Below are 23,526 nucleotides of genomic sequence, written 5' to 3'. Positions count from 1 at the left end.
TTTTATAAAAAGACATTTTGAGAGAGTTGGCTCTTGGGAAAAGCTATGGTTCGGGCCTGTTGGTGTTAACACAGATGTGCACGCACTGATACAATATAATTATCTGCAGGTTTATCACATGTTCAGACACAATAGAAGGGGTTCACCCCGTGTGAAATCCATAAACTTGATAAAAGATCATACACGCTGAAATACTATAAAGTTGATGTCATATTTTCAGCTGTACATTACCTGTACTTTGTACTGTAACAGAGCATTCGGTGTTCTATTGACAGGTTGCATACATGGTTAGTGCTGCTGTACAACATTACAATTGCTTTATACGGTTAAACATTGTGCCACTGAGGTGAAAACTGTGCATAGGAATCTCCATAGGTAACAAGTACAGGGTGGAAAAATAGTTAATTTGCAAAATAATAAATTATTCATTTGTTCAAGCCTTCAAAACATATAAACCTGATAGCTGGCGACCAATGTTTAAGATCTCTATCATTTTCATGTAACCATGGTGACCAATGGCTTTTTGTTAAAATCAATTTTCATTGGGTGTCTCTTATCTCCTAATACAATGACTATTGGACTCCGTTCAAAAGATATTTATCATTGCAAGTTCTTAATAGCTCCACAAGAATATTGTCCACAACCTGGGTGTTGTAGAGCTAAGTACAGTATGACGACAGGAAGAGATCATTCAGTTTTCCCTCTATTGTTAATTCACTCTGGTAAATGCAGCTGGCGGATGGACTCTAGTGTTCCAGCTGGACACAATGTTGGAGCATTCCAGCCCTCAATTTTGACTGCATTTTCTTACTTCAATAATCATTTCATAAAATAGGTGGGAAGCAATTACACATTAAAGCATGCTTAACTATTAAGACAAGTTTGACCAGATTTTGGCAAATTTGTTAATGGACATTTAAAAAATAAATACACATTGTATTTTCAAGACAGATCTTAATATAGGGGAATTGGTCAACCGTTACTTGCAATAAAATATAGACATTTCAGGGTGACAGGAAAAATATATATAAAAGATGAGAAGAGGGACTCTGAACGAGTAATAATTCTATTATGTACAATTTCTGAAAAATACAGCTCACTCAAGCAGTATTTTTTTTTCTTTACAATTGTACATTAGGATCGCATATAGTTTTATGAACAAATACATATATACAGTATTCAATGACAAGATTTTTGTTCTTCGCTATAATACACCATTAACACCTCACACACTCACGCATACACAAACAATAAACCAATAAATATAAAGAAAGCAAGTGTATATATATATAACTATATATGGATATATATATATATATATATATATATATATATATACACATACATACACAATTGGCTTCAATCCATGTCACTCAACCATCTGCAGGACCTTTGGTAAGTGACCACACTATTTAAATATATATATATATATATACACAAACACACACACAAACATATTCGTATATAGCAGTCTCCAACAGAAAAATGGCACTCAGGGACAACAATGGTAAGTAAGAGGAAAACTCTACTGACCAATGTTTCAAAGCTTAAAGAATTTTCTTCAGGGTTACAGAGAGAAGAAAAGGCTTTGAGCCTTGACAAGGTTGGTAAACACAGTTTAACTTTTATTGAACACTGTTGTCCCAAAGTGCCGTTATTCTGTTGGAGACTGTATAGATATACATATACACGGTTTTCCTTATTGTAAACAATTTCTGTCATGAATCCCATCCACAATCTCACATGATTGAAGAACATACAATCAACATTTTCTCTGAGTCTGACAGAGGGAAAATTGATCATCGTTTTGATTCTGAAATGAGAGGACTGAGTTAAAAAAAAAAAAAAGGGAAAACCCCCCCTGAAATAAAAACCCAAAACAAAATATAAACATTCCTGATAAAAAATTTATCAGAAATTCTGTAAAAAATATACAAAATAAAATATGTACTGTGCAATGGGCAGTAAAAAAAACCCCAAAAAACGTTACTGTAATAGTTATTTAATCAGATGAGATAAAATCATGTATTTGTGAATTGTCCATATGTGTAAATGTGCAACATTTCCCCCACATTCCCTACTGTAACAACTTATTGACATTACTTTACTTTGCCAATGTGCTTGACAGTATTTTGCAAAGGATTGTTTGTGATTCAGTTTCATTAGTGGAAAAAATGGTGCCAACTTTTTTAGTGATTTTTTGCACAAGGATCAGGAGAAAAAAATCAATTTGGTATATACCTCAATTTATGGAATGGTTTTAAATGACAGCTTCGCAACAGGTATTAACATTAACCACACATCTATGGAATTGACAAGAATCCATCCCCTCTAACAGTGACTTCAAAAAGGAATGAACATATATTTGTAAACAAGAAATGGAACTTATTTTAAACATTATACTGGAAGTATCTTTAATGGTGTCTATTCATCAGACATCTAAGAACCAGGCGACTTAGTGTAGATTTCGCAACATGGCATCTGATGCCATACATACTTACATTTATCCATCTATGTTATTTGTGTATTGCCATCTCTCATAGAGTAACATATGAAATTGGCTTGCAATTTGCTTACTCACAGAGGATGACCTGTACAGAATATTTATGAATTTACTCAACTGACCTCCAAAGTCTTCATTATACGGCAGTCATACAAAAATAAAGGGGTTTTCTCTTGGAGATGGATCCGTACCAAGAACCAGAAAGTAATATTCAAGAACCAGGCCTTGACTTGCTGGAATTATATTTGTAGTATGTTCTTCTTTGATGTCTATAATAATAATAACCAACACTTTTGTAGCATTCACGTTCTAGAAGCAGCAGAGCCTGGTGATATCCAATAAAACAGAGGCCTGTAGGACCAGGGATAACACATACACATCAGAGAGGGTGCTTTGAGCATAATAAAGACTTGACCAAGAGGCAGAGGATCATCATATTCTTCTATTTCTGAATTTATAAGGGATTTTCATATTGTACGGTACCTGGAATGTGAGGTTAATGCGATAAGCAGCACTGACAACTTTCAGAATAGCTGACCTTCAGCTCAGGTTAATCTAAACCTGAATGTGGATTTTGACACCTTGTTACCTGTCTCAGTAGTTCTGTAGTAGACATAGTAAGATTTTGAATTGAGGAAGTAAAAAGAAACACAGAATGATTTATGAAGCAAGTTCCCTTTTTTAGTGGGTAGGTGACTAGATTAATCCACTGGCGTGGAAAGGCCTACTCTGGAAAATAAAATCTTTCAATAAAGGCACCCCCCTGTTAATAGCACAGTCGGGATAATATACAGAAATTGGCACACGTTTGGCTGTTGATCATGGTGGGCACAAAGTGTGGCTTAATGTCAGAGGGCAGTGCTCTCTGACTCTTCATCCGATTCTGTCCTGCCTTCTGCGGAACGCCTCTGCTGTTCTTGTTTCATGGCATTACGTTTCAAGGCAGTGTCGATCTCAATGAGGATAGATGGAATGTCAAAATGGATGATATCTGGAAAGTAAAAAGTATGAAGACAGTTATTAGAAACTTCCAAAAGATTATCTAAGCAAAATTCTCCACTGACAGAAGCTCTTGTGTGCAGCCATATTGTTGTCATAGCTTTCTCTAAGAAGATACTTTTAGCTTTTAGGCTGAAAATATATAGAATATATTTCTCCCTGTGCTCACTATAGATATGATATTAAGTAAAGGTCAGATTAAGAGGTGTCCTTGTTCATTTTATTAATGTTATCTTAATGAAACAATAACCAATTACCGCTCATGAACCAATGGATAGTTGGAGACAAGATATAGACCATAAGACGACATCAAGATAAATTATGCATTAACTGCAAGTCTCAATCCTCAAATTTGTACTTCATTTTAATACAAACAGATTTAAATTGATGGAAAATTCTGTACCTCGCAAATATATAGTAGTTAAAAAACTTTCATAACAAAATGAAAAAGTTGCTAAGAATAATAAACCGTGCCTACAGCTTTTTGAGAAATTGTTTTTTCCTTTGCAAACCCATTTACGGTTTTGAATGCAGATCTACAATATTGTCAATACAACAGGTTTGAAATGAACACATGCAGTAGTACCATACCAAAATAACCTTACTTACTGAGGATACCACATAACGGTATGAATAAGTAATCTGTATTCAAAATTTAGCAGGAGAACAGAGGTAGCATTTTTTACTTAAGGAAATTATTAAGAAAGGCACATTTTGCTGATGTTTTTGCTGCATGTCTTGACAACTGGCATTTTTAAAACTATTCTCCCATGTCTTTTCTTGGCACTGCTTGTGAACACTGCATAGCGTATACTTTCTCCAATCTGTGACAATCATTCAGAAAATGAACAACCTTTTCCACTGCCACAATAACCTGGGTTATTACTGGGTGTACCCAGGTCGCGGCTCAGTGGAATGGGGTCCTGAAAAATAATTTGGGTGAGTGACCTGGGAATTCGACTCGGTTTGCGACCAGGGTTGAACACGGGAAGGACCCGGGTAACAGTCCGGTGTAAATGACATGACCCAGGCCTCGATGACTCGGGTCATGCCTCAAACCAGAGGATTGGCTGGCTTCAGTACGCTTGGACGTCATCTCCAAGAGTCCACTGTAACGCCAGAAAACCCGGGAAATAACCCGGGTTCCAGCAGCCAGTGTAAAAGGGGTAAAACCCAGCTCCAACCTATGCTCAGTGTCATGGATTGTAGTTGGGTGTTTGGTGGAAAAGGGGTATAAATCACTTCATATTCTTTATAAGAGTAACAAAAGAAAATGTTGTGATATATAAATACAATATTTGGGTCAGAGTTGTTCTAGAGTTTGATGCTTCATTTGACCATCTATTTGAACCATGTGACAGCTGTTTTGTGGTAGGTAGCCTTTGCAGATTTATTCTTGAAATGTTAAAATATGAATTACCTACGCAACGTAGAAACAGACACAAGATTGTAGCGTATCAGTTCAAGAACTTCACTGAGGGATGATATAATGTGACTCAGGGCCTGATTCAGAGATGTATGTTAACCCGACGGTTAGCGTACATCTCCGATGGTGAGTGGTCTGCGCATGTGCAGAAGGGGTCCTGCAATCTCTGTGCATGTACGAAAAAAAAGTTTCACACTTCCATCCATATGCAGACTAAATTGTGTCTTCCGCTTGAAAACTTCCTTCACTTTTATAACTTATGTGGCCCATACATTTCCCTGTTCTGCCGATGCCAGGGTTGGGGGATTGGAGAAATCCAACATGTTGGACAATCTCGTTTTTCAGGTTGGAATCGGCGAGTCTGGATTATTACCATGTTGACTTTCCCTGCTCTATCAAAAAATCGCCAATCATCGATGTCCTAACATAGTCTTTTTTGTCGCCAATCAGATTTGGCAGAACGAGAAATCAGGCCTTAGATGTATAGCCTGCATTAGCCAGACCACAAAACAGATATGTGATTGTGAGGACCCAACTCTCTTGGCTGCTCAACACATGGTGATGATGATGATGACAATCAGCAGCGGCCTGATTGTGTCTTGATCCCTCCAACAGTATTTAAATTACTATTGTGGCTGCTGCAGTCTATACACATTATTTAAACATTTGTATTCCGTCCATGGCTGGAAACATTCCCAATTGGATTTTTTGTTTATTTGAACTTATTACTGTTATCTGTCTTTAATTGTATTTTACTTGGTGAATTTGTCTTAATATTTACTAATCACCCTATTAGGCAGACTGCGGAATACGAAAGCAGAGATCCAATGATAATGATGAATTGTGAATGCTCCTTCCAATCTTACCGACGGTGGGGCATAGGCCCAAACTCGGACCGTTGCCCCTCTTGTGAGGGAAGAGTTTCAACTACATGACCCACAGAATTGGAAGAATCGAGTCCTTTGAATTAGGTGGGTTTACCAGTACCCTCTGGAGGATGAGGTGGGTAGGATTACCCACTCTTATGACCAAATTTGAAAAGTATGATTTGCAATTTTACAGGCCACCAACTATGGAAGTAATAAACAAAATTGGCACCTGCTTCCAGCCAGCTACAGTGTGTAGTGTCTTTATTTATTTGGGTTAAGCGGTTGTTATCTGAAATCCATTATAAGGGGTTTTCATGACCTATACACAATTGAAGCCCACATACTAAATCGACTTATGGAATAACCTGTATATTTGCAAAAACTGTCATTTTCTGTCGAATTGTAAATCCCTGAAAAATAGCCAGAAAGCCACCACCTTTATCCCTGTTCTGAATACTAATCACTGTATGTAATAAGCGCCAAGTTCACAAGTCGCTGCCAACAGGCCATTAAAAAAAAATCACTGGACAATAACGGTGCCTCTGGCCTCACCACCTTCTCCTGCCCTCTGCTGAATAGCATTGGGCTCTTCCATGGGCTTTGTGTAACAGGATAATAACAACATTGTGCCCCCTTAATAAATAAACTCATTTTTTTGTGGCTTCATATGTATAATATAATGCCCCATAAATAAAAATCTTGCCCCATAAATAAAAATGTGTCTTCTATTAACATAAATAAAAGAATATTGTCATTAAGCGGCATTCTTGGCGAGATTCTGATGCTTACCAATTCTGCATTAGGCAGTACTTTCCCAGATTGAAGCTAATGCCCACTGATTCTGACTTCTGTCTCCATTTACGTTGCTATAGAAAGGGGATGCGTCACTTCCTGGGATTTATGCATGCGGTCAAGCCTGCCTATTCAAACTCCATACTGGCTACAGTATTGGGCTCACTACTTAGCTCCATCACTAACGTGACTCCTGTGAATGTTCCAGTACTGCATATTACCCAGCTTGCTTCCTGACCTATCCTTCTGCATTATCCAGTGGCATATTGATCCTGGCTCTGTTTGTGATTCCTCTTTGTACAATATCTTCATGGATCATATGTTAAATCCCAGTGTAGCGACACCGGCCTGGCTGACTATCCTCTCTGCATTCACCCAAATTAGAAGACGTAATTTGTACCAGACCTCGGCTTACTAACTATTATCTCTGTATTTATTCAGTGGCATATACGAAAACCTCATGTGTACCAGACCCCAGATTGCTGACAACGCTAGTGCAATGGATCTCGACCTGTATACCAGGCGCAGTGAAGTCCAAATTCCTTTGGGGCTCCTGAAGAAAACAACCGGTGCATTAGACTAGCTGACAGAATCTCCTGCGTTTTCCCAGTTGTCTGTGACAGTATACTCTTGCCAAAGAAATGGTGGCCTGTAAACTACTACTGGTGAATTGAGTTCATAAACAAAAGAATGAGCAAGCATAAATATGCTACAAGTTCCATTGTTTTGGGATTTACTTGGCTCCGTCAACGTTCTCCAAGTATTCATTGCCAGACAGTTCATATATTGAGTACTAGTCATTCTAAATGTTCTCTCAAGTATATTGCATCAGGATTTGGTCTATAAATAAATCCAGAAAAATTACAAACCACAGTGTGACACACATTACAGCCATGTCATTGCAAGGTCTGAACAGCTGAGGCAGAAGAAGCTTTCAAAAACCTAAAACAAGCCTTTATGTTTGCACCAGTTTTGAAACAGCCTTTCTACCTTGAAGTAGATGACTCTACTTATGAATATAGTTTTCTTGTCACAGAAGGAGAAGACTGTTATGTTGCATCCATGTACTGTAGGTTTTTCTCTCAAAGACTCTTGCCTGCAGAAAAAGTTATGCCAAAGAATTATTGAACATGAAGTTGGCATTAGAGGAGTGGGGATACTTACTTGAATGAACCAAACAACCAGAGATGGTTCACATAACTTTCTTTATCTTCAAAGTGTTCAGTACCTCAAGACAAGTCAGATGCTCTTTGTTTTTATGGATGATTCAAACTAATTCTCACCTATCGTCCAGGAAGTAATAATAAAGAAGCGGATGCCCTGTCTGGATCTTTTAAACCAAAGGATCAATAAGCTTTGAATAAAAATATACCTATTATCCATCCTTCCTGTGTGGTTGCACTTACTGTTTGCCAGATTCGTCCTCCAGTGTGTTCAATAGTTCCTCTGAGGTTGCAGTCTAAATTACTCCACTGGGCTCAGGCCACTCGTTTTGCAGGTCAAGTTGCAATCACCAAGACCTTAGCTCTGTTATCTTGTCACTACTGGTGGCCATCTCTATGAAAATTTGTCAAACACGTAGGGCCTGATTCCGAGTTGGACACAGCGGTATCCTTGTTTGCATCTTTTGCTACAGTAGAGTCTGCATGTTCATGCTAATACTAATATAAGCCCTTCCCTGGCGTACATCCATGCGTCTGAATGTGGAAGGACATGGACACCCACTTTGTCTTTAGACACAACAAACCCGCTTGATGCTTAGGCGCAACCATCGGATGCACCATCGATATTTGCACCAGCCCCATACTAGGTGCAGAATCTCTGTCAGAGTATGGTGTTCAATTAAAGTGATTAAGCATTCGAGTTCGAAACTTCTGTTGAAAGACTTTGCCAATTTGGTGAATATTGGCATTGCGCCCCACTCAGACACCCTTTATCTCTTCATGTGCAGGGTATAATTGTCCTTGTCGAGCAGGTCTTGGTCCTCTACTTAGTTGCAGTAACGAAAAATAGTCCAAAGGAATAAAAAGAGTTCCAAAGTTGGGTCCAGGTGGCAAGGTGTGGCTGTCAACTAAACATCTCATATTAAGGGTCCCCAGTATGATATTTGCACCTCATTTCATCAGGACCTTTGAAATTATACAAATTAATACAGTGGCCTTCAGGCTTAATTTACTTCGAAATTTTCGCGTTTCCAATGTATTTCATATTTCTCTACTCAAGCCACTTGTTATCAACTGCTTCTCTTCCACGGTAAGTCCATCTCCTGTGATATTTGTTGAACAGCAAGAAGAGTTTGAGATAAACATTACACCTTAAAAATTTCCAAAGGATCACTTCATTTTTTGGTGGGTTGGTAGGGATTTGGCTCAGAGGAGAGATGCTGGGTGAAAGTTTGTAATGTCCATGCTCCAAAACTTCTTCAAGGATTTTTATAAAACGTTTCCTTAGAAACCATTCATGGGGTGTCTGGAGTCCACCTTTAAAGGATGGGGATTGTGCCAAGAAATTCTTAAGCGCATACCGCATGTTTAACAATTCTGCATGAGGCAGTCCTTTCCACTTGAACAGTGCATCATGCTACTTCTGTCACTATTTCCTCTATAGCAACGAGGCACAGTACTTTCCGGCATATATGCATACAGTTATGTGATCACTGCTGTCACAGGCTGCCTATTTAAACTCCACCCTGGCTATAGGAAGTTACCACAGTACTTGGCTTACTACCTAGCTCCAGCATTGTGACTCTTCTGTATGTTCCAGTATATGAAACATTTTGTTTCCTGATCTATCCTCCTGTTGCTATAGTGATATACAGGCAAATTGACAATGGTTTTGTTTGTGACTACTCTTTGTGCAATATCCCTGTTGCTCAGTTGTGTTCTGACTGACTTGGCTGACTACTCTGTCTGCATTTACCCAGTGGCTTATACAAAAACTTAATGTGTAACCGGCCCGTTTGCTGCCTCGTTACCACTCACTACCATGCTAGTTGCCAGTGCAGAGGGCTGCAAACTGCATACTGGGTGCAGTGAAGTCCAAACCTCCTTGCAGGTTACCATGGCGAAAAGCACCAGTGCATTAAAACTCTGCACCCTTGTTACCGGCTGAACAATTACCAGCTGATATCATCTCATCTATTTATTCCAGTTGGTCTGTGACAAATATATTTATAAAGCTGCATACACACACGATTTTTTGAACGATTATCGTTAAACGATATCGTTTAATGATAATCGTTTGTAAAAATCGTTTACTTTCTGAGTCAAACGATGAACGATTATCGTTCATGCGCATTCACATTTGTAGTTCAGTCAGACTTGTCAACTGAACGATTTTCATTAAGGAATATGCAAAAATCGTTTGTAGTTCAAAAAAATCGTTCATTACACTTTAAAAAATCTGACAAATAATCTGACAGAAAATCGTTCATAAAATCGTTGGTAACAAAATCGTTGTATGTGTATGCAGCTTTAGGATTATAAAGTTGTGCCCCCATTTTGTAAAGGAAAAACAAAACAAAACAATAATCATAATAATTCTCTATGGGTGTGTGAGTGTGTGTGCAATTTTTATGAGCCTGATTCTCTTAGGGAATTCTGCCCTGTGCTGAATATAATTTGCGCTGGAGGACATTATGGAGGGGGACTCCATGTTGTGTTACTCTGCTATAGTGTCCTCAGCCAAGTCTATCAAAGCCTAGTGCTGGTAGTGGCTTTTTTTCCCCCTGATTTTGCTGCTATCATTGAATGCTTTGAGTGCTAGTGCAGGATACACATAAGAGGAACATGCTGGAATAGCCTAAACTGCTGGTGTTGTGCAGGTTTAGGACCCATCCCACATCACTGGCAGTTTATTCACCCTCCAAATCACTGGGAATTACACCTGGCTATTTTGGCATCCAAAGTTTTCATGTATTGTAAGTCGCTGCAAATCCACATTCCATTTCATTAAGGTACTATATTGTGTACAAATTGGGTACTGTCACTTTAGCATTTACTACTAACACTGTCAAGCCACAGTTCCTGGCACTCACCAAGCACATATACTATGGTTTACTCTTGCCATAAACCTGGAACATGTGTTGCCCTTACAGAGACGAATGGATCTTGAGATGTGTCCGACTTAGCATACTGTGCAATATGCCATGTCTTTGATGTTTGCGCCTTTTATAGAACTCCAACTCTACATCAGGCATTGAGTGTTTTCCAATGTCTTTTTAGACAACTTTGTCCTTTCCTTCCATGCTATCACAATGTGCCTCATATGTCTATCTCCCAAAAATGGTTGAGAAGTGCAGCTGGACTACGACCACTATCAGACTGTTTATTTAATCATGTTTTAACCACATTAATAAGCTCCAGTAACACCACAAGTGGTCTGGATCACTGAAGCCAAACAGCAGGTTGTAGTTATATTTAGTGGAGTGACAGGATTGTGCCCTGTGTGGATATCCATAGGTCAGTCTGAAATATAGTAAGCATGAATTCTGGAGTTAAGGGATTTTCCCTTACTTTTGTTTTTTATTATCAAGCTCATTGCATTGAAGATATATACATTTTGTTTAAAATGTGTTGGGTCATTATGCAAAACCATTGACAAACCATGTTCTACTCAACAGTTCACAGGGTTCTACTATACCAACAACACAAAATACCTAAAATTCATAGGACAGTACACCAGAGACCCCGACATCTGTCTCACCGACACAGGTTAAAATGGTTTAAACTGAATCTGCAATGAAAACACTGCTTCAAACAGGCAACAAAACTTCAACAACTAGAGACACAGGGTACAACATTGCACACCCTCACTGATAGACTCCTGTGTTGGTGGACTGTCAAGCGTTAAGAGGCTAAGCCATGCGTTGTGGCTGCAGACTCATGCGAAGGCTGCTGCCTAGGGATAGTTAGTGCTGGGGTCGTACACATAGCTGTCAGGTGCTTCTCAGTGGAAGTCCATCTCAACATTCACAATGTTACTGATCCCAGATACTTCCAACTGGGTACTGTTCAATAAAGGCAAGACTAAACTAAAACTGGCTAATGCTTGGAAGCTCTCTTGAAAATGAACATACTGCAATATTAAGCAGTGAAAGGGATGACTGTGATTGTACAGAGTGGCAATAAATGTGGAGATGTTCAGCATGTTGTATGTTCATTCTTCAAAAGAGTTTCACAGAATGAATTACTGCTGATCAGTCAGTGTTGACATAGAGACTTTCACAATGACAGCTATGTGTAGAAGCATTGACTGGAATTGGACCGAAGACAAAAATAGGAAGTAGTGTAGCAGTGGTGGGCAACCAACCTCAATTAGAGACGGCAGGTTATGCTCATTCTTAGCACTCCTGCAAATCCATCATATTCTCGACCACAAGCACCACAGTGGCAGGGTTCCCAAAACTTGAAAAATAAGATGATCTTATCTTGACATTCATGTATTAAATGCTTGGAGACTCTTTATTAGCTATTTCTTGCTATGGACACTTATTGTAGAGTATATGTATCAGTGGTATGGTTTTGTAAATTTTGTGTGCATGTGCTGGAGAGATCATATTACTCAATAGGATATGCATCTGCTCAACAGCCCCTTTTTGGTTGCTCAACACTACTCATAGTGGATGGTCAAGGTGGGTGTGAAACGGTTGGAGCTCCAGCTTACCAGGAGATTCCCCCTCACACATATCCAACACAGCGCCACTCACGTCAAACGGCTGCGAGGAAACGGGAAGGGAGAACGAGGGGAGACAGAGGGAACACAACAAAAAAACAAAAACAAAACGCTTAGTGCTAATTGTGGGAGATGGACAGTGAAGAAAATGGGCATTTTGTCTTTGATTAATTAGAGTAAATTTGTTTATTTTGTCTTCAAATAATTTTTTCTCTCATTAGGTTTCAAAAAGTTGACCTGATCTTTCATTTAATAAGAACTGGTTCTAACTTTTAAATTCTAGATTCTACATAAAGATTGTGTCTCTCTGTTTTGTGTCTTCATTAACTAATGGTTGGAAGATGTGATTTAACAGGATAACTAGGGGTTTATAGAAAGTTTTGAATTTGTTTTTGCAATATAAAATAAACCTTAAATTCTTACATGATAACATTCATTTTATTTAGTGTTAGTTACTTTTTTGCTATGCAATACAATGTGTGTTGAATATATATTTGAAATGGAAATGTAGAAAATGGATACCTACCTGTAGACATACTATCTCCAGGAGACAGGCCATCTAGGATACTGTTCTCTGTAGACAGAGGGCTGGAAGCAGACTGACTTGTAGGAGGTTGAGGAGGGGGAAGCGAGGGTCTCTGCCGTGGCTTAGGAGTAGGACGGGATTTTGTTAAAGTGCTGGTCACTGGTGGCGGGGATGCTAAGCTTGGCGTCAAAGCAAGTGACCCTTGGTAGCTGAGTCCATAGGGTGAAGGGGTGCTAGGAGGAGTTGGGGAAAGACTGACAGGGGAGGGTTGACCTGTTGATTGGTCTGATACAGCTCCTGTCTGGGTGTACGTGATCTTGGGTGGAACGGGTGCTAGTTTCTTGGACACTGAAAAGATAAGAAAATTATTTAATATGAGACCACACCTGAGAATATTGTTTTGGGTCATTTATAACCTTTTTGGTAACAGATACCATTGATATCCATGAAGATAAAGCCTTCAAAACAGGAGATATCATGGACATTTTTTAGCTTACCATTATCATGCCTGAAGCTGAATCTAAAACTAACAGTCACTCTTAATCTCTCCTCATTTAAACATTGTCATACATGTTGTTTATTAGAGAGAAACCCTTGTCCATAATGGAGATAAACTCTTGGCCACCTTGTGTCATCCTCTGCTGCCATCTACCAGACTGGATCTCAGATGTACCTTTCCTAAGAGAATGAGGACTTTGTTCTGTAGACAGTTGGTTCAGCCCCATTCCACCTGCAGACACCATGTGGCCAGTGCTGGGACTTCCCTTTGGTCCGGAAACAGGAGAAAGCTCTTTCCCTTTTAATGTACTGCAAAAGAAATTGCAAGCTTCGTAAAAAGAGATACCCAGAATTACAGCAATTACTTTTATGTTGGAAAAAGAAAACAACATCAAGTGACGTGTCTCCTTTAGGCGTTAAGCAGCCTCAATTTATCACTTACACTAATTGGAAATAACTACATATTGAAGCCCTTTTAGTAGCGTACCTACAGTAGGGCATCAATAAACTAGCACTTCATCAGAGATAATTTTGGATAGCTTTTGGACTTCCAGCCGACAAGTCATCTTTGAAAACAGTATATGTTTGACAGGAGAATCTAAAGTGGTTTGTTTTAACAGCAAATTCTGGGTGGTTGAAATTTTCTATTTTGTATTGTGATGGTCTCAAGTTTTTTGTGTCATGTCCTAAGGAAGAGTAGTACAAAGCCATCTAAAGTGGACAATTGGAGAAGGTGCTCATAGCAACAAGACAGCTACAAGCTATCATTTATCTAGTACATTCTATAACATGATAGGTAGTATCCGATTGGTTACTATGGGCAACCACTCCATTTCTCCTCTTTAGAAGGTTTGATATACCTGACCTAAAACTTTTCCAAGGAGCACAACTATCTGATTTAATTTTAAAATCTCAAATCACTATCCAGCAATCTATGAACTGACAGCGGTGGAATGCACTTAGGGCCTAATTCAGATATGTACACTAATGCAATCGCAGCTGGGATCCTGTATGCAGCTCCTGTGCGATAACATGCTAATTCCATAGCCGCCTGGAAATGTATTTAGACGGCCACTAGTGGCTTTGCAGATCCAAGCAAGTGCGCACAAACACACAGCGGTGGTCACAGATCCTTCTGCGCAACCATCTGGGTAACCCTATGGTCGCGCAGAATGGCCGCGGGAACTGAGACACTGGCGCAGAGTTTTCTGCGTATGGGACTGCAGTAGTATGCTGAGACACGCCCCAAAAACGGCCACGACACCCCTGCGTTTTTGCTACCGCTCCTAACTGCTCACAGAACGGTCCCTGAATGTCAATCATTTTGCAAAGAAATCCCCACTGCTCGTGGCATTGCTAAGATATTCTGGCATGTGCGCAGTACTATTAATCGGAAATATCGGCAATGCATTCACAAATGAATCAGGCCCTTAATTATTACGATCTTTGATGAGTTTCACTTTTTATAAAGCAGAACAGTATAAAACACTTTACAGTACTTTTAATGTTACACTCTTAGCTGCAATTGGTTGTTGGTATTTCATCTTCTAAGAACTTACAGTTGTGATTTGGGGCAATTCACCTAACTTGGACTATTCAAATCGGAAAACTTAAAGTGTATTCTTCTGATAAAGACATAAGATGAGTGAGTTTTGAAGCTTGCGATAGTGAAAAAGCGTGGAAACTCCACTTGGGTTAAAATGCTTTATCCCTGTTGTTACAACATAAAATGTGTCTATTTAACAGTATAGGTACATTTGTAGTACAGCCATATTGTCAAACAGGGAACATTTACAAAAGACTCTCGCACACAAACTCCTGTTGCTACAGTACCCATTAATTTTGCCTTCATTCTCCTTCTGAAGCAGGATTTAATTTTTGTATTACAGTAAACTTACAGGCTCCTTTATAGAACTGACTCACACAGATGAGTCATGTTATACCACTAGCAGATAAAATGGACTGGAATTTCTTTCCTTCAAACTCTGAATATTTTAAGCTTTTCAATCCCTTAAGGGAATTTACAGCAGCTTTATCATGAAGCCACCTAAATACTGCAGAATTTATCTCAACTGCTGAACTCCACATCCTTCCCATGTTGGGGCAGTTTTACAGTCACATACAGCAAACCTTTTTTAATTACCTAGTCAGCTTGGTTCCCTTGTCTCGAGCGCAGGAACAGCTGAGCCATGGGGGTGAGGCTGACATTGTGGGAAGGTTAGCAGTACCAGATGGGTCAGGTTTGGTTAGGACGAGTGGGGTTTTGATGTAGAGGGGTGATACATTAGGCTCAGAAGCGTGAGGTTCAGTAAGGGAGCTTTGCTTAGTGAGGTGTAAAAAGCAAGGTTTTGGGTTTGAGTTTATGTCAAGCTTTGGAGGAGAAGGAGGTAAAGTTTGGCTGTATCCAGCCCACCGAAAGGTAGAGGTGGCATCAGGCCTAGCAGATGGCGGAGCTTTTGGAGGGTGAGGATGGAGGGTAGGGTGATGTGAGCATGGGTAAGAGAGGGGTCTGTCTTCTTCAGGGGAAGGATAGTTGTAACAGGAATCCGACCACTGGGGCGAAATCTCATCTCCACTGTAATCGATGGAGGGGTGCAGAGGGAAAAAAAAAACACAGGAACAACAAAAAATAGAAACAGAAAACAAGAGCAAAAATATTTGTACAAGAATACAACAACAGAATAAAGAGTGGACATTAAAAGCGAAACGCGTAGGGTTAAAATCTGCAAGAAAGCCATTCGCTCTGTATGACACAGAGAGCTTGAGTGCAGAAGATGTTATGTAAATGTCAGCAACAGATGAGTACAAACAAACAGCACTTACAAACACATTATGACTTTTATTGTGCAAATGGGACAGAGTCACAAAACATGCAATTTAATCTACAAACAACACTTAGAAACAATCACAACCAAATATGCAGGATCTTTTTTATTCATGGCTATTTAGCTAGCAAGACTTGGCTACTGTAGATCTAAGATAGACAACATGCCCTTCTGATAACACAGAAACCAAATATAACTTTAAGTAGTAAATAAGTTGATTATTATGCAAATAAATTCACTAGTTAAACAGAAGTTGTTTTACAGTAAAGAGTAATGTTGACAACCATAGAACTAGAAAGATTTTAGCAACCTTAAGGGATTTTCTATCCTCAGATCCTCAAGTTATTGTCTTATACATACCCTCCAGCAACTTTTACTACTTACATTGCTTCCTTATAGATATCTTCTATTATTTTCCACCCATGCATTAATATCATCAGGCAGATATATTTATGAAGGTTGCCCTGCTTCACAACACAAAGCTGCCCTCCAATGCAGGCAGGAGAGCTCTGTCGTATATCCTAGGGCAGCTGAAATGAATAACGCTGCCTGCTCATATAACCATGCAGCAAAATATCATGGAAGAGCTAGAAAAGTAAAGCAACATATTTAGCAAAATCTGAAAAAAGGTATGTACAATCCAGTACATTAAAGTCATTTAAAGGTGAAAACGCCATTTAAGATATATAGTCCACAAAGGAAACATTTTCCATCCAGAAGAACAAAATGATCTGTCATAGGACTACTGAAGGACATAGCAAGCAGCCAATCATGGGCAAGTATTAGCTGGCATTTGCTTCCATTGTACTACTACCTAAACTAAAACGAAATGTCACCTTAAATTTCAATATGCGCCGTACTGTAAATAGTGGATCAACTTGTATATTGGATTCAAAATAAGATTGCATATTTTAACAAACTAGTTTGTAATAATGAACCCATCTATTCACATTGGGCCTGATTCAATAAGGATCGCCATTGCGATCTTAATAGTGATTACGTACACAGTCTCACTGCGAAGATATGCTAATGATTGCAATCGCAATGCCATATGCTGCCTAACATAAGGACGCCCCCTTTCCCTTACACACATCCGTAATACATAGCAAGACTGCAAAATCATCGGTAACATCGAGTACAATCGCAGCCTCACGCACACTTGCACAAGCTCTGACTTTTCTCAGGAATTGCTAACCTCATCGCACGCAGTGCAAGTCCAAGCTGTGTATGGCATCGCAGTGTCTAATTTATGCACGCACTGCACGGCATTCAAACGCACTGGCATGCCTGGGTTTCGCCGACCACCCCCCGTCACCACCTCCAAACGGTACTTCCTGTCAATCACTCTGCGATGGGTCTGCGTAGTCACTGCGATCGCAGTGGAATGTTCGCTCACGTGCACTGCGATGCATACGCAAAACACAACAATCGGCCAATTGCATGCGTAATGGCAATAGCGATCCTTGCTGAATCAGGTCCATTATCATTAAAATAATGTTGCCTGCATATATTTATGTGTGTATTTAGGGAGAGTGCAGGGAAGACTGTTATATACAGACAGTGCTGCTCTACGGAGTATAAATTATTAGGTACATTTATCAGCAGTAGAGACAAGTACAAATTCCATATATAATTAAATCCAAGTAGCAGTAGTAGACCAGGTGGTAGCCATGAAGCAGATGAGCGAGGCACACATTAGGAGGCACACGCATGCCAAAGCAAAATGGGATAAGCTGTATGTGGTACATGCAGGCCGCTTTTAGGTCATGAATTTGACAAATTACTAAAGGACTGAATTTAAAATCTGTACCCAATCAAAATGGCTGCCATCTACGCCAACAGTCATACTTTAGTGATAAGGCCGGTGGGTCAGGGATGATGGAACTGTGCACACCAAAAAACTATATACACACCTACTAAATAAATGTAGTGAACTCATTCCTGTTTATTTTCCAGAAAATGCCAGTACAACCCACACATATGGCTTCATATTAGCACTCCTCGCTAATCTACACTAATATAATAAGAATGTTGTGTCTGTCTGTTTGTTCCAAGTTGGCACAAAAACTACTGAACCGATTTTCATGAAAACTGCATCATTTTGTAGTGGATACTCCTAGAATTAACCTGCACTTTGTTTCATCTCCATCTGTCAGGTTAAAGCTGAGCAATAACAAAAACAAAATTTATGACATCATAAATGTAAGAGATAGGTGTGCCACCATGTGAGTGGCCAGTAAAGGGTGGTGGGAGTTCTTTGGGCCTGCGGTCACTTGAATAGGATAGGCTACATAGCAGTCTGTGCAGAGTGACATTGGGGTGAGTGGTGGGTGAATAGGATAGGCTACATAGCAGTCTGTGCACAGGGCACACAGTGACATTGGTGTGAGTGGTGGGTGAATAGGATAGGCTACATAGCAGTCTGTGCACAGGGCACACAGTGACATTGGTGTGAGTGATGGGTGAATAGGATAGGCTACATAGCAGTCTGTGCACAGGGCACGCAGTGACATTGGTGTGAGTGGTGGGTGAATACGATAGGCTACATAGCAGTCTGTGCACAGGGCACACAGTGACATTGGTGTGAGTGGTGGGTGAATAGGATAGGCTACATAGCAGTCTGTGCACAGGGCACACAGTGACATTGGTGTGAGTGGGGGGTGAATAGGATAGGCTACATAGCAGTCTGTGCACAGGTCACACAGTGACATTGGTGTGAGTGGGGGGTGAATAGGATAGGCTACATAGCAGTCTGTGCACAGGGCACACAGTGACATTGGTGTGAGTGATGGGTAAATAGGATAGGCTACATAGCAGTCTGTGCACAGGGCACGCAGTGACATTGGTGTGAGTAGTGGGTGAATAGGATAGGCTACATAGCAGTCTGTGCACAGGGCACGCAGTGACATTGGTGTGAGTGGTGGGTGAATAGGATAGGCTAGATAGCAGTCTGTGCACAGGGCACGCAGTGACATTGGTGTGAGTGGTGGGTGAATAGGATAGGCTATATAGCAGTCTGTGCACAGGGCACACAGTGACATTGGTGGGTGAATAGGATAGGCTACATAGCAGTCTGTGCACAGGGCACGCAGTGACATTGGTGTGAGTGGTGGGTGAATAGGATAGGCTACATAGCAGTCTGTGTACAGGGCACACAGTGACATTGGTGGATGAATAGGAAAGGCTACATAGCAGTCTGTGCACAGGTCACACAATGACATTGGTGTGACTGGTGGGTGAAGACGCTGCTGCCAACAGTCTGTATAGCGCTGCTGGTCATGTGGGGCATTCTCACGACAGGGCCCCTATGCAAAGCAATACAACTAGAACACCTCAAATAAATTAAAATATGTTGGCAGAAGCAATTTTAGCCGCTGGCAACAGCTAATACTTAAATTGGGATGGAAAAGCTGTAGAGCACAGGTTAAAGGAGGTTTCCACCTTCAGATGAGTTTAATGCGCTGATCTGTGCATGCCCTCATGCAACCATTACTAAATACATTGAATCTTTCTTAGAGTTTGGAGTACATGCAGCTTGAAGGTGCAATTTGTAAAAGAAAATGAACCACTCTGCCTAATAATAGGAAGATATGGTTGTAAAGCATACAATGAAGCTATAAATAAATAAATACAATAGGTATTTAGTAAAGCTGCAGGAAGGAACGAACAAATAAAAAAAAAACTAAAATAATATGAAAGCAGACAACCCCTTTATATTATACCAAACAATGTGTGGTAATCTGGGCTTCTCTATACTAACAAAGACAAAGGGGTCTATTTACTAAGCAGTGTTAGGAGAATTGAAAAGTGATAAGGTGCCAGCCAATCAGCTCCCAACTGTCATTTTTCAAACACAGCCTGTGAGATGACAGTTGGGAGCTGATTGGCTGGCACCTTATCACTTTCTTATCACTTTTCACTCTGTCTCCTAACACTGCTTAGTAAATAGACCCCAAAGACTCTCTCATAGAATCTGAAGGCCTCTTGGGTATGTGGAAAACAGATAATTGCTCTGACATATGTTATTATTTCTTTTCCCTGAAATCAATGTTCTATTTTTTATTTTTTTTTATCTGCATTGACCGTTGCAGGTCAGTGACTACTACCTACAGACCTAAGCATGCACATGATTTCCAGCATGGCATATGCTTGGCAGAAGAAATGTATCTTTAGATGATTTTTGGCTGGAAATGATGGTGACAATTGTGCCATTTAGGTTAGACTCTTTTTCTTTATGGACCAAAATTGAAGAGAAAAAAGTTCTGGGGAGTGGAAATTTGGTTAATAACAGCCACCCTTTTACCCTCACATTGCATGTATGGGGTAAAAAGGGTAAATTAATTACTGATTGCTGGTTGAAAAGGATGGAAGGGTCGAACTGGGATAACAAATTGGAAAAGGAAAACCTAAAAGCGGTCTTGGGAGAGAAAGAATCGTTGTTTGGAAAGTCAGGGTGGCTTGATGCAAAGCTGTGTTGATGGTGCTTGAGAGCTTACCTTGTCCTCTCAGGACCTGGCTGGGAGCCGCTACTGGGAGGAGTAGGGGAAGGAGTTTCTACGGATATGTCGGGATTTGGTGACTGAGGTGTGGCTGTGGTATCGAACGGAGGAGGAGCAGGGGGTTGCATGGCGGGCGGGGTGGAGGGGCCTTTGCGGACTAAGGAAGATCCGCGCCGGGCAACCCAAGAAGTATCCATCACCCTGACGCCCATGCTATGGGGGAATACAAAGACATCTGCTTACCATCTCTACAAAGAGGTTAGAGAAAAAGAAAGAGACTGAGCCGGTAACACCGTAAAACATACTCCCCATAAAGAGGAATGAAAAACAAAAAAAATATCAAAATAAAGCAGAAAATAAAACACATTACTTGCCGGACATTTAAAGCTGCTGTATAGTGAAACATACCTTTAGATCAGGGGTGGGGAACCTTTTTTCTGCCAAGGGCCATTTTGAAATATATAACATTATTTGTGGGCCCGGTGCAGGCCACGCCCCCTCCATGTGATGTCACACGGTGGCGGCCCCACAGTTGCTGGTGATTACAGCAATGCCCAGAGGATCCTGAGGATGCTCCGGGGAGCTGTAAGGGCAGCGGTGTGACCGGCTGAGGCATCCTAAGGACGCTCCAGGCGGCACTGCTGCATAGATTATGGCTGCAGTGTACTATTCTAGGCTAGCAGCAAAAAAGCAAAGAAGGCCAGCCCAAATGATTCCAGGGGCCTGGTACGGCCCCCCCGCCCTGAGGTTCCCCATCCCTGCATTAAATATATAAATACCTCATCATTTATAATAGAGACTCTATGCCAGGTATTCGGTAACTGAATGTGGTCAGATACACTAATAAGTGCACCAGACCAATACTTACGGGAATTTGCAAGGCAACATACTAAATATGTATCCACCACAATCATTTGCTATCTAGCTCCCCCACTTCTCATAATACATCCAGCTAAAACAAGTGTTATATAGTGTGCATATCAATCCAATATTTACAGATACCTGTTACCTCGTTCAACAGGAATGTATTAAAAGTAAACAAAAGCAACACAGTAACATAAGACAATATAACAGGTCATTAATGGGTATTGACATAGTCAGTCGTAAATAAAAATTATACCATGAAATTGACAGTAGGGAAACATCCTATTTGTGTCATGTCATATATATTTTCCAGCCTGAAATCATCAAGTTATACTGAGGAAACATGGGTAATATCTAAGAGACTGACATGGAAGTAAGACCATCCTTTACCTGCAAGTTCTCCACAGAGATTCCTTGCAGTCTGACCACAGGGCTCAATGTTAGGATCCTTTGATATTCCCATACAAACTAAAACACCCTGGGGGAGATCCAATAAAGCACTAGGCTCTGTGTGATGTGTGGCTGCGCACATTGAGGGTAATTATGAGAGGTAAACATTGCTCATTTTTGCTTACAGCTCTTTGGGGTGCAAACAAAAACGAGCAAGGTTTCCATTCTGGATAAGCCAGAGTAACTGAATCTCCTGCCTTCTGTAAACTGACCTCTAAATGAGCATTATTTTGGCAACAGTGGAATATCAGCTTGAAAACCAATGAAGACTTGAGGGACAATTGTGGAAACTGGTGAAGAGGAAGCTGCTATAGTGCTGCAACACATAGCAACCAATCAGACTGTAAAGGTCATTTTAACTTTAGAACATAAAAGCAAACATCTAATTTGTTTCTTCTGTTTATAGCAGTTGAGTGCTCCCTACTGTGTTACAGTATACAGAACAGGAACTTTGTTTCCAACACTAACACTCTGACACATTAAACAATAAAACAAGACATTTATAAAAATGAAAAGAATCTTCGTAGCAGTAATGTTTTGATGTCAGTTCATCTTAATTCTAGCTGTTCCTGCTGAATACAAGAAGAGTACTCTCATGTCTCAGAGGGGTGAATTCAATTAGCCTCAGGACTAATAGCTCCAGGGTTAAGAGCCTGGAGCTATTCAATTATCGCTTGTGTAAACCTTGAGGGTGCAATTAACGGAGATTTCTGTTCGCACCTCAGGAGGGTGCGAACATAAATCCGCATCAAGTGCACCTTTGGGGATTACTGTGCGTGATAATTGCATATCTCCGGGCACTTAACCCAAAATCTATGCCTTACCGTGTGTTAACCACGGGACTTACTGTGAGATATGGGGATTACCGCGAGATATGATTGAATAGTTTTGGGCACTTACACAGGCTTTTAGCTTCCAGGTTAATTGAATTCCCTCCAGAGAAGTTCAGTTTACATGTAAATACCACTTTTAAGTGCAGTTCCATGTGTGTACCGATGTGAGGGTCTGCACATTAAGCTCTCAATTGTGGTTGCAGATTTCCATATGAAAAAGGGATTCGTTTTTAAAAGGGCATGTCAACGCATTCTACCAGTGTCAATCATAATTAGGCCACTGGGGGGCACAGTTCCATTGGGGTTTGATGGTTGAATTTACAGCTACAGATGTGCTGCAGTACTTTGTCTTGCCTAAGAATGGTACATATGAAACCGACAAGTAACACAGATGCAGATGCTACAAAGAACATACAAGTGTACGACTCAGTATATCAAACACAGTCTTACAAAAAAGGCTATGGAATGGCAATGCACTGTTTGGAAAGAGGCCTGGCAGGTACGTCTTACCTTTGAATTTTCCTAAGGCTGCATGGACAAGAACACAAATAATGTTAGTATGGGCAAATACTCAGTGAAAGAGCGGCCCATCTTCCCCGGCTCCCTTGAACTGTGTAGGACGTGGTTTTTAGGGGCATAAGTGGTTATATTGTACATTAAATTTCACATTTTTGAGTGCTGTGGTGGGCTTCAATGTAACATAATATCTGGGTTTCTAAAGTCTATACAATTCTACAGTAATATATTGTGGGCTCTTTTATTTTAAAAA

The 23,526-nt window shown here is 40.3% G+C and overlaps 1 protein-coding gene across 3 annotated transcripts in view; it reads right to left on the bottom strand.

Moving 5' to 3' along the window:
• Positions 1-23,526, bottom strand: part of ARHGAP44 (Rho GTPase activating protein 44) — a 208,223-nt gene continuing 184,697 nt past the window's right edge. The window contains exons 17-22 of one of the 3 annotated variants that reach the window (XM_088468699.1): positions 20,608-20,823; positions 15,430-15,861; positions 13,462-13,595; positions 12,789-13,136; positions 12,254-12,305; positions 3,408-3,494 (exon numbers count right to left, since the gene is read on the bottom strand). In XM_088468699.1, coding sequence (XP_088324825.1) covers positions 12,298-12,305; positions 12,789-13,136; positions 13,462-13,595; positions 15,430-15,861; positions 20,608-20,823 — 1,138 coding nt within the window. In that variant the 3' untranslated portion in view covers positions 3,408-3,494; positions 12,254-12,297. Of the gene's footprint in view, positions 3,495-12,253; positions 12,306-12,788; positions 13,137-13,461; positions 13,596-15,429; positions 15,862-20,607; positions 20,824-23,526 lie in introns of all 3 variants that reach the window. The other 2 variants (XM_088468690.1, XM_088468707.1) reach the window with 2 other exon arrangements.

Source organism: Taudactylus pleione, unplaced genomic scaffold (genome assembly GCF_031769625.1).
Source record: "Taudactylus pleione unplaced genomic scaffold, aTauple2 ptg000012l, whole genome shotgun sequence".
In the NCBI taxonomy this organism is placed as follows: Eukaryota; Metazoa; Chordata; class Amphibia; order Anura; family Myobatrachidae; genus Taudactylus; species Taudactylus pleione.
This window is presented reverse-complemented; position numbering and strand designations above follow the sequence as displayed.